At 36.5% G+C, this 12,895-nt stretch overlaps 2 protein-coding genes across 2 annotated transcripts; both read right to left on the bottom strand.

Annotated features, from left to right (window-relative positions):
- Window positions 1-3,171: 3,171 nt before the first annotated feature.
- Window positions 3,172-3,678, bottom strand: LOC137614868 (zinc finger BED domain-containing protein 5-like). Its single transcript, XM_068344525.1, has one exon. The coding sequence runs from the start codon at window positions 3,676-3,678 to the stop codon at window positions 3,172-3,174; it is 507 nt and encodes a 168-aa protein (XP_068200626.1).
- Window positions 3,679-7,180: 3,502 nt separating this feature from the next.
- On the bottom strand, window positions 7,181-7,507 carry LOC137614867 (uncharacterized). Its single transcript, XM_068344524.1, has one exon. The coding sequence runs from the start codon at window positions 7,505-7,507 to the stop codon at window positions 7,181-7,183; it is 327 nt and encodes a 108-aa protein (XP_068200625.1).
- Window positions 7,508-12,895: the final 5,388 nt, after the last annotated feature.

Here is a 12,895-nt window from a genome sequence, read left to right as displayed (position 1 = left end):
TCTACCCCTGTTCTGGAAGAATATGTCCGAGAACTCTTAGAGAAAAGAGTAATCCGGAAAGTTAAGTCTATCAAGTTCCAAGGAAGGCTGTTTTGTGTTCCAAAAGAGGACTCAGAAAAACTCCTAGTCATTCTGGACTTGTCGCCACTCAACAAGTTCATATTGAACTACAAGTTTAGGATGCTCACACTTCAACACATAAGGACCCTACTGCCCAAAAGGGCATATACCATCTCTATAGACCTGTCTGACGCTTATTGACACGTTCCAATTAATCATCACCTCTCCTCCTACCTAGGCTTCAAGTTACAAAGAAGACTTTACGCCATCAGAGCCATGCCATTCGGGCTAAACATAGCCCCAAGAATTTTCACAAAGCTTGCGAACGCAACCGTCCATCAATTACGCCTAAAGGGGATCCAAGTAGTGGCCTACTTGGACGACTGGCTGGTGTGGACAGCATCCAGGACAGAATGCATGCAAGCCTCCAAGATAGTGATCCAGTTCCTGGAACATCTGGAATTCAAGATCAACATTAAAAAGTCTCGTCTATCTCCAGCTCAAAAATTTCAGTGGTTGGGATTCCACTGGAATTTGAAGTCACATCGACTTTCCATTCTTGGGAAGAAGAGGAAAGAAATAGCAGGATCTGTCAATAGACTATTAAAATCCAAACGGATATCAAGACGCGAACAGGAGAGAGAGCTGGGCTCTGTACAGTTTGCTTCAATAACAGATCCAATGCTAAGAGCACAGCTAAAGGATGCAACAGGAGTCTGGAGAAAATACGCATCAAACGCGCGAAGACATCTAATGAGATCACTTCCGACTCAACTGCGAAAGCTTCTCAAGCCGTGGTCCCAAGCTAAGCAACTGAAGAAATCAATGCGTCAGTTACTATCCACACAGACGCTTCAAAGGAAGGCTGGGGAGGCCACTCTCACCAGAAGAGAGTCCAAGGAGCTTGGTCCAATCTTTTCAAGTCATTTCACATCAACTTTCTAGAAGCCATGGCAGTACTTCTGACACTAAAGAAAGTATCTCCTCGCCACTCGACCCACATAAGATTGGTTCTAGACAGCGAGGTGGTAGTGAGATGCCAGAATCGACAAGGGTCGAGGTCCCCTCAGATCAACCAAGTGATGTTGGCCATATTCCACTTGGCGGAAAGGAAGAAATGGCACCTGTCAGCAGTTCACATTCAAGGGTTCCGCAACGTGACAGCGGACGCTCTATCCAGGTTTACACCAATAGAGTCAGAATGGTCCCTAGACGCAGGATCGTTCTCCTTCATCTTGAGTCAAGTCCCAGAACTGCAGATAGTCCTCTTTGCAGTGAAAGACAATAAGAAAATAAATCGTTATGTGTCCCCATACGAGGATCCGCTAGCGGAGGCAGTGGACGCTATGTCCCTAGACTGGAACAGATGGTCCAGTATTTATCTGTTCCCTCCCCACAACCTCCTTTTGAAGGTCCTCGACAAACTGAGATCCTTCAAAGGGAAAGCGGCAATAGTGGCCCACAAGTGGTAAAACAGCGTGTGGTTCCCTCTGGCATTGGAACTACAACTGAAGTTTGTACCGCTACCGGATCCAACCCTGTCTCAGCGAGTACAGAAGTCGACTATCTTCACTTCATCACAGAAAACCCAGAACCTGCATCTCATGATTTTCTCCCCTTAGCGATGAGAAAAAGATTTGGGGTATCAAAAGACAGTATAGACTTTCTGGAAGAAACCAGAAGACAATATGGGGCATCATGGAAGAAGCGGGTGTCCTTTGTCAAGGCGAATAAACCAAAAAGAAATCTCGACAGATTTCTGATTTTCATTCTTCATTCACCTTCATGAGCATGGTTTAGCAGCCAACACAATATCAGTGTGCAAAATCTGCCTTGACAAGACCGATACTATATGCCTTTCAGGTTGACCTTTCTAACGACGTTCTTAATGAATTCCAAAGGCCCGTGCTAAGCTTAGTCCTTCAGCGCCTCCAAGACCCATTTCATGGTCACTAGATAAGATTCTTTATTTTGCCTAAATAATGAACAATGAGGAGTGCTCTTAGAAGGATTTGACTCAAAAGTCATATTTCTGTTTGCTCTCGCTTTGGGGGCCAGAGTTAGTGAAATAGTAGCTCTCTCTAGAGAGGAAGGCCACGTCCAGTTCTTGGAGGGAGAACTGTATCTATTTCCAGACCCAACGTTTCTTACCAAGAACGAGCTACCCACCAACAGGTGGGGACCCTAGAGAATCTGCCCTCTGAAGGAAGATGCATCTCTATGTCCAGTGGAGTGTCTAAAGGTGTATCTTCATAGAACTTCAGACTTTAAGGGAGGACAGCTGTTCAGAGGAGAAACCTCGGGTTCAAATTTTTCTCTGAAACAACTAAGGGCGAAACTCACCTATGTTATTCGCAGAGCGGATCCAGACAGTACACCAGCAAGTTATAAAATTTCCTTAATTATGTGGACTTTGAACATCTTCGTTCGTACACCGGCTGGTAGTCATCTAAGGTGTTCTTTATGCACTATGCGAAGCAAGTGGAGCAACTCAAGAGGTCTGTGGTAGCAGCAGGTAGAATTCTTAAATCTTCTGTTTAAATCTGCAAGGAACAGTGAAATTAATTTGGGACGATTAATTAAGAGGGTGGGTGTGTAGTCACAGACTGTTACTACACACTGAGTGATAGGCCACTAACGTGTCCTTACGAACTGTTCCATTGACTTTGGTGAACTATAGCATAATACGAACACTTGTGCCAAGCGTTTCTTACGCTAGTCTAAATAAACAGTAATACAAACTGTATCAATATTATTAATAATTCAATTAAAGTGGCAAATCTGTTTCCTTTTGGACGAAACAATATTTTCTGTTTACTGTTTTCTTTATGCTTTAATGCAGGGGTTCCCAACCTTTTTGCACTCGCGACCCCTTTGCTAAATATCTGAAACCCATGCGACCCCCTACTTAGGGGTTACTATCATCAGCTTAATTTTCCTTTCATTTTCTGTTAAGTTAAGGAGAGGGAAAGAAACATCTAAGAAAACATTTAAAATTGCTGTAATTATTTATTAGCAAATTAAATCACATTGGTCCAACCTGAATTCACAAAGAGAACATATATTTCTTAAAATAATATTAACATAGGTTTGAACAGCTATCCAACCCAGCTAGTGTGATGCCTGATGTTGCATTTCAGCAGCAAGCTTTGAAATTCGTGGCCGAACGTTTGTTAGAGCCAGTCTCATGTCATCTCCAACATCCAATCTGTTCCTATTCTTTGTTTTCATATTGACAAGAGTGGAAAATCCTGCTTCACACAAGTAGGTGGAAGCAAATGGAACAAGGACACGTAAAGCTATCATGCTGATTTTGGAGTATGACTGATACATACTGCACCAGAACTGAGTCACGGATTTCACCTTGAAGAGATCGTGAGCTGAAGAGTCGTTCCTTAGATCCAGATATTCATCTTGGATTTCATCTGGGATGCTGGATACATCAATTTCAGTACAAAATGGGTTCCTTACCAGGGCCTCCTGTTCCTGTGAAAGCTCAGGGAAGTAACGCTTAACTTCCTTTTCTAGAGACTGAAGATGTTCGGTAATCTCATCCTTGAGGAACTGATCCAGTTGGATGTGAGACTCATCCATCACTCCACAAAGTTTTTCAAACATAGTGATGTTTCCAAGATTGCTCTTACTTTTGCTAACAGCTCTACATTAAAAGATTGTTATTCGAAGGTTTTGCAGGAATAACTTCTTTTTATGAATTTTGTCTAACAAAAATACAGAAAATCATACAAGAACTAAAATAACAATAACTCACATAAAGATAGGCATCAAATTTATAGTAAATCGTAGCCACTTACAAATCAAAGAGAAAACTAAGACTGTCAGAATAATCAAGTTTGTCTTCAATATTCAAGTCACAAGTGGAAAAGTGAAATAATCCACTCCGTAAATGACGGAAAAAATTTAATGATTAGAAAATAAACAAGAAACTTAAATAAAAACATGTTTCCAATCAAAATGTCATATCACTACAGCATGCTTGCCAGACACAACTCACCTCTACTGCTTACTTATCTCCTTGTTAAAATAAAGTAAAAATGATGAATAATGCACGTTTTGGAACACTGACTGGTGGTGAGTAATTTACGAGCGGGTATAAATTTCTTAATGCATACGATAGACACGTAAATAATAACAATAAAAAAAAATTAATGACTAAGAACAAATAGATACACGTGAAACATTGCCAGAAGAGCGAAAAAGAAGTGTAATCAGCAAAAGTTTGTTATTCGAAGGTTTTGCAGGAATAAGTTCTTTTCTATAAATTTCAGTAGTTATGTCCACCAAAAAATATAGAAAATTCAGACAGCTTTTTCATCTATCTCTTAATAACTTTGCTCTTACTTTTGCTAACAGCTCTACATTAAAAGATTGTTATTCAAAGGTTTTGCAGGAATAACTTCTTTTTATGAATTTGTCTAACAAAAATACATAAAAATCATACAAGAACTAAAATAACATTAACTCACATAAAGATAGGCATCAAATTTATAGTAAATCGTAGCCACTTACAAATCAAAGAGAGAACTAAAACTGTCAGAATAATCAAGTTTGCGATGGAGACCGCTATTACGGCACACCCCTCTTGTGTATATTGACGAAGGAATATTCTTGGAAGACGACCTGTGAATAGTGGCTTTCACACGCCCTTTCTTTATACACGACTCCCTTAGGGTGCTCGCGCAAAGGTAGTAACCTCTGCATACCAATACTTTAACTTTCTCTGGTATATTTGGAATTTATTTATATCAGAAAAGTGACAAGAAGGACCTTTTCACCGGCGGACTCAAGTCTCTCCCCAGAAATAGATTTTTCCTTCGTCAAAATCCCTTTTTTACTCCAGGTGTTCCACGTCTTCATCCTTTCTGGTGCTCCCAGGTGCTTTCTGGTGCTCCCAGGTGCTGTCAGGTGTTCCAGGTCTTCATCCTCCTTCTACTCTGCTCTTACACCTCACCTCTACCCAGGTGTTGACATGTTAATCTTTTCCTATAGGTGTACCCTAAATTCCTCAGTACTCTCCACCTCCCACGTGGTTCGGGCTTTCCTTAATAATAACTTACCCTAAAATATAATACCCACACAAAAATATACATATGAGAATGCAGCAAGGTATCACACGTAGCACACGTTTTGATTTGCACCGAAACAAAATAAATGTAAGAGCATGAAAAATGTAACTGATGAAATAAAATTAATGTTATCCCAAGCTACTTCTAACAAGGCTACGCGACCCCCCTGCCAAGGTTTCGCGACCCACCGGTTGGGAACCCCTGCTTTAATGGATATTATCCACATTTTATAAATTTTATAAATGTTGACTTATATGTTTATTAAATTTTTAATAAACTAGTTCATAGTGAACCCAGCGTCTAATTCGCCCACACTCATTTTATTAGAAATGTACTGAGCATTAAGTTTAAAATATTGATAATTTTAACATGGAATGTCTTTTAAGATTGTTCCTTTCTTCAAGCAAAAAACATACTCGCTTTAACCCTTCCTTGTGAAGGATTAACGTTGTACCCTAAGCGGATGGTGGGAGAGATGCAAAATTTGTTCTTGTACGGATACAACTGTTATCCGATAGTTTAATAAGAGTAGACACACTTGGGGATATGTCAGGAATTCATACTGACATTGGTGACTCTTATACAAACTTTGCTTTACATTGTATAGGGCGAGACCACTATACAAGGTTGTCATTTTGTCATTCATAGTCATAGTTAATATGTACTCCTCGACACTTTTTCCAGAGTCTAGTACGACTCTTCCCTGTAGTGGTCAGGAAGCACTAACATAGTTCATGCTTAGATGAAATGATGTATGATGGTAACATCATAGGTCTCTAGGTCTAGACAGAACAGGAAAATACTTTCTTGAGGGTACGGCACCGGTTGAGAATCCACAAATACAGTAATGCTCTGGTAAACTTCCATCAGGACGATATGGCCTGAGCCCAAAAAAAACGGATTTTGAGCGAAGCGAAAAATCTATTTTTGGGTGAGGTAGCCATGTCGTCCTGGTGGACCCGCCCTTCCTTTTATTGTAAAAAGGGCTTATTGACCCCTCCCTATAATACAGTATCTGTAGTACCTCGTGTATCGCTACAAGGAATAAAGATGGCACTGCCGTCTTCGTCAGATACACACTGGAAACGGAATAGGAGAGATACCTTATGAGCGGCTCTCTTTGCTTTCTTGTTTTTAGATTCTTGTCACTGTAACCCCTCGAAGCGTTAATACTGTTCGGGGTGAAGATAGCTATGTGGCGTGTCAAGAATACGTCCTCTGATATTATGCGATATCCCTGTTAGATTTATTTAGGGATATTCGCTCCAGGAGTTAGAATTCTGGATACCTCAAGGTAAAATTCTCTGGGAATATAACTGTAGTCAAATATACCCTAGGAAGCTACCCTTTATGAACTTCCATCAGGACGACATGGCTACCTCACCCAAAAATAGATTTTTCGCTTTGCTCAAAATCTGTATATATATATATATATATATATATATATATATATATATATATATATATATATATATATATATATATATATATATATATATATATATATATATATATATACATACTTATTTACTGTTCTGGTCTTGGGGTCATTTGGTGACCTATAACTGCTCTTGATAGATTATTCCAATCTCATCTGTCCTGTGCCACAGTCATCCAATCTCTAGGGTTCAAACCCTCCTGCTTTAAATCCTCCTCTAAACACCTCCTCCAACCTTTTCTTGATCGTCCAGGAGGTCTACATTCATCTACATGTGACTACATCGACTTATATGTGGTTGCTTTTTTCCGCTCTCTTATCTCCTAGTTATGTCTCCTCTTCCATTCTTGTCTTTCTTGGTAGTATACTGGTCCCACTATGGTTCTTAATAATTTATTCTCAAAATCTTTTAGTCTTTTTTCTTGCTCTTTTGTCAATGACCATGCATCACATCCATAGACCAGAATGGGCCTTAGTAATGTATTATACACTCTCAATTTTGTCTTTTCTGATGTTGATCTTCTTTTGAAAGTGTTAACAAACTATAGAGGCACATGTTTGCAGATCCATTTCTTTCATGTAATTCCGCATCCATATTTCAATCTCTAGCTATTTTCATCCCCAAATATCTAAAGCCTTCTACCACTTTAATTTCCATTCCATCAATGTAGACGTTTCCATCCATCTCTTGTCTTCTAGCTATTTCCATGACTTTTGTTTTTTCTTTATTTATTTCTAGCCCTATTCTTTCTGCTGCTCCTCTGAAGATATTGGTTAAACTTTCCGTATCCCTCAGATCTTCCGTCACTATATCTATATCATCTGCATACCCTAGGCAGTTAACGGTCACTTCTCTATACTTTATCCCCTCTGGTCTGCCTGTGATCGTTCTTGCTACGTTTTCCATTACGATATTGAGCAACATGGGGGACAATATACATCTCTGCTTCAGCCCTGTCTTTATATATATATATATATATATATATATATATATATATATATATATATATATATATATATATATATATATATATATATACATACATATATATATACATATATATATATATATATATATATATATATATATATATATATATATATATATATATATATATATATATATATATATATATTGGCGAAGATAGCTTTTTTTCCATATCTTATAGAGCATTTTGTATTTCTCTAAGAGGCTTGAGTCATTCTGATTAATTTATGTGGTATACCCATTTCCTTCATGATGCTCAACATTGATGGTCGGTAAATGCTGCCATACGCTTGCTTAAAATCAACGAAGAGATGTACTTGATATTTATTGTGTTCCCAGAAATTTTCAATGATCTGTCTGTCGTACTGTGAAAAGTTGGTCTGTTGTTGACCTTTCCTTCCTAAACCCAGCTTGACACTCCCCAACAATGTTCTCTGAATGTGTCTCATTTTTTTTTCATGTATAATGATGGTCAAAATCTTGTAATAGGTATCAAGTAAATTTTTCCTCTATAATTACTACATATCAGTTTATCCCCCTTCCTAAGTAGTGGTATCGTTATCCTCCCTCCCATCTTTCTTGGGTTATTTCCTTCCTCCATATTATTGTTATGAGGTCATGCATCTTTTCCTCCAGGATTTCCGCACCATATTTCCATATTTCAGCTGGAATATTGTCTATTCCTGAGCTTTTATAATTCTTTAACCTTTTAATTTCACTTCTCACATCATACCTTGTTCAAGCTTCTATTTCTAATTCAGTACCAAATTTATTGGTTCTATTGGGTTGTCAGGTTCTAGACGATTTAATAATTCCTCAAAATAGGTCCTCCATCTTTCAATTACCTTATTATCATCTGTTATTATTACCCCATTTCCTTTCTTAACCATGTTTAGTCTTGCTTGGTATCCCTTTCTTATTTTCTATATACCTTGATAATGGCGTTGTATTCGTCCCTCCTTTCTGTCTTTTTCACTCTCGTCTAGCTCTTTGTTGAAAGCTTGTCTCTTTTTTCTTCTCATCAGTCTTAAGACCTCTCTCTCTCTCTCTCTCTCTCTCTCTCTCTCTCTCTCTCTCTCTCTCTCTCTCTCTCTCTCTCTCTCTCTCTCTCTCTCTCTTACATACATACATTACATATATATATATATATATATATATATATATATATATATATATATATATATATATATATATATACATATATATATATATTATATATGTATATATATATATATATAAGGATGAAGAGGACAGCAAGAAGACTTCGGATCATCTTACATATTTATTCAACACCAACGTTTCGGGAATCCATTCCCATCATCAGGGCTACATAAAACATGAAATTATGTTTACATTAGAAATTAATCATACATTTTTGCTTAAAATTGCTTTGGTATAAAAAATATCAAAAAACGGTTAAAAGAATCAAAATACAGGAATCTAGACGTTATATAAAAACATGTGGCTAACAGAGGTCCTTTACAATTATGATGATAAAAACACTTGTGATCAAAATGGAATAAAAAATATACATATATGTAAATAAATGGTCGAACTTACTGTCAAGAGATGTGGCTGAAAACTATAGGAATATTTGAGAAAATTCTTGAAGAAAATGCTTTAACTACGAACAAAAAATAGATCAACAAGGGATGATAGGTAATGGTAGTTAGGCAATATGTAATGGTGTGGAGGTGGTTTGATTATTTAAGGAAGGGGACAGTTTCTTTATATAGAGAGATTCTAAGAGAAGGAGCGAAAGGCAATCGGATGTTTGGGAAAGAATTTCGAAATGGTTGTATTGTATATGAGTTTTACATGAGTTTGAATGATTTCTTATAGAGGAAAATTCTTGGGATTTTAATACGGAACCAGTGCGATGACTGACACCCCTATGGGAATCGATGCGGACCTTCAGTAATCGTCGGGTAGACCCGATATAGTTTCCAAAATTACATTTTGGACAAGTATACTTGTAAACAACGAAGGACCGCATCAACTCTGGGAGGGTGTCTTTGAACCTGAAAAGTTTGCCAATATTTAAAGGGTTTTTTAATATAAACTTAAAATTCACATATGGGTACAGAGAGCTGAGGGCTGTGGTGAGCTCGTTTCTGAAAAGAGCATTTTTAACATAAGGCAATGATACATACATTAGTTTTTTGGGAACTTCAGGACATTTATATTTAGGCTGAAAAATACCATTAAGAAATTTATTAACAATTTTGTCATAGAGGTGTGAAGGATAACAATTGTATGTAAAATATGTTTTTAAAAATGAAATTTCTTTATGAAAATTATGCCAGTCCGAACATAAGGAATATGCTCTAAATAAAAGGGTTTGAATAGAGTTAATCTTGAATGATTTCGAACAACTGCTAAAAAAATTAAGACCCAAACCAGTGTATGTCTCTTTTCTAAAAATACCTGTAAGAAATCCTCTATTTGAGCGTGAAATGTTTATGTCAAGGAATGGCAACTGGTTATCTTTTTCTATTTCCATGGTAAACTTAATGTTTGGGTGAATTCTATTTACATATTCTAAAAACTTGTCAGCATGGGATTTTTCTCTAAATAGCAAAAAAGTGTCGTCAACGTATCTTTTATAGAAACTAGGACGAAATGCTTCCGGACATTGTCCAAGGTATATTTCCTCCAAGTGGCACATGAATATATTGGCAAATGTAGGACCCAAGGGCGACCCCATTGCCATTCCATCAACCTGTTTGAATAATTTGGTATTAAAAACAAAATGAATATCTATTACTGAAAGTTCAAGGAGTTTTCTGAAACTGTTTGAATCAAAGCCGTTGAATAAGGTATTTTCGGTAGGAAAAAGCTTGTTGAGTATAATTTCTATTGTTTCATGAAGGGGCACGTTAGTAAACAAAGATTCTACATCCAAGCTAACCATAATTGAGTTACTATCTTGTTCAAGTATTTCGGGAATGAACTTGGCGGAGTTTTGAAGAGTAAATTGATTATTGGTTAAATGACTAAGGAGAGGAACTAGGAATTTGGCTAAGTGATAATTTGGCGAGTTATAAGCTGCTAAAATAGGCCTGAGGGGTACATTAGTCTTATGGACCTTAGGAAGTCCATACAGAACACTAAAAGAAGATCCTGAACTATATAATGATTGATAAGACTGTTCGGACAACATACCTTTATCTTTGAGTAGTTTTAATGTGCGGTTTATTTTATCTTCAACTTTAAAAATTAGGCTATATTGGAGATCACCAACTTCTAAAAATTTACTGGAATCTGATAAAACATTATTCATTTTCTGGATATAGTCACTGTGGTTAAGAATAACAACGCCTTTACCTTTATCTGGTCTGCAAATAACAATATTCCTGTTTTGTGAGAGTTTCTTGAGCACTGTAAAATCATCTTGTTTAAAAAAGGGAAACCAATTGGTGGCTTTCAAAGAAGAAAACACCCTATGGGCAATATCATGAATTGACTGTTGGGTTGCTTCTAAGTTAATATGTGCAGGAAGATTTCGAATGCAGTGAAAAAACCGTTCAAATGGTAGAAAAAATTGATAAAAGTTTGGTTTAAAATTTGGAAGGCAAAAATCAAGTCCTAAGGAAAGTAAAAATTCTTCTTTTTTAGACAGAACGTAGTCAGAGTAATTAAAAACAACATCCTTGGGAGAAAGGAATCTTGGCAGACTAATACCTAATTTTAAAAGTTTACGTTTATGAACCTCTGTTATATTTAGGGTATACTGTTTAATATTTCTACTTAAAAGTGATCTAACATAAAAACCATCGAGCGGGGACAAAGTGTTGTACAATGAATGTGACAGGGAGGATACTGAGCCTTTCAATCTATTGATAGATTTGGATTTAAAATCAATTTCAATGTCTAAGAGGGACTGAGTAGCAGTTCTATAAAAATCAGAGTTATATAGTGAAGATCTATATAATTTAAACTTGATGAAATTAGGCACAATATTACTCATCTTACAATATAGCAAAAAATCGTGATCAAGTTGGGCCTTCTTCCATTTCTTGTCCGAGGACTCAAGACGTCGGTAAAGCCGGAGAGTGGAGCCATCGTATTTCCGCTGAATATAACTAGTAACATTTTCGCTTCTGGCAAGCTTAAGTTTAAGGATGAAGAGGACAGCAAGAAGACTTCGGATCATCTTACATATTTATTCAACACCAACGTTTCGGGAATCCATTCCCATCATCAGGGCTACATAAAACATGAAATTATGTTTACATTAGAAATTAATCATACATTTTTGCTTAAAATTGCTTTGGTATAAAAAATATCAAAAAACGGTTAAAAGAATCAAAATACAGGAATCTAGACGTTATATAAAAACATGTGGCTAACAGAGGTCCTTTACAATTATGATGATAAAAACACTTGTGATCAAAATGGAATAAAAAATATACATATATGTAAATAAATGGTCGAACTTACTGTCAAGAGATGTGGCTGAAAACTATAGGAATATTTGAGAAAATTCTTGAAGAAAATGCTTTAACTACGAACAAAAAATAGATCAACAAGGGATGATAGGTTTTGTTTTTAATACCAAATTATTCAAACAGGTTGATGGAATGGCAATGGGGTCGCCCTTGGGTCCTACATTTGCCAATATATTCATGTGCCACTTGGAGGAAATATACCTTGGACAATGTCCGGAAGCATTTCGTCCTAGTTTCTATAAAAGATACGTTGACGACACTTTTTTGCTATTTAGAGAAAAATCCCATGCTGACAAGTTTTTAGAATATGTAAATAGAATTCACCCAAACATTAAGTTTACCATGGAAATAGAAAAAGATAACCAGTTGCCATTCCTTGACATAAACATTTCACGCTCAAATAGAGGATTTCTTACAGGTATTTTTAGAAAAGAGACATACACTGGTTTGGGTCTTAATTTTTTTAGCAGTTGTTCGAAATCATTCAAGATTAACTCTATTCAAACCCTTTTATTTAGAGCATATTCCTTATGTTCGGACTGGCATAATTTTCATAAAGAAATTTCATTTTTAAAAACATATTTTACATACAATTGTTATCCTTCACACCTCTATGACAAAATTGTTAATAAATTTCTTAATGGTATTTTTCAGCCTAAATATAAATGTCCTGAAGTTCCCAAAAAACTAATGTATGTATCATTGCCTTATGTTAAAAATGCTCTTTTCAGAAACGAGCTCACCACAGCCCTCAGCTCTCTGTACCCATATGTGAATTTTAAGTTTATATTAAAAAACCCTTTAAATATTGGCAAACTTTTCAGGTTCAAAGACACCCTCCCAGAGTTGATGCGGTCCTTCGTTGTTTACAAGT

Source organism: Palaemon carinicauda, chromosome 21 (assembly GCF_036898095.1).
Source record: "Palaemon carinicauda isolate YSFRI2023 chromosome 21, ASM3689809v2, whole genome shotgun sequence".
Classification (NCBI taxonomy): Eukaryota; Metazoa; Arthropoda; class Malacostraca; order Decapoda; family Palaemonidae; genus Palaemon; species Palaemon carinicauda.
Note: the sequence above shows the minus strand (reverse complement) of the source record. Positions and strands in the feature narration are given on the sequence as shown.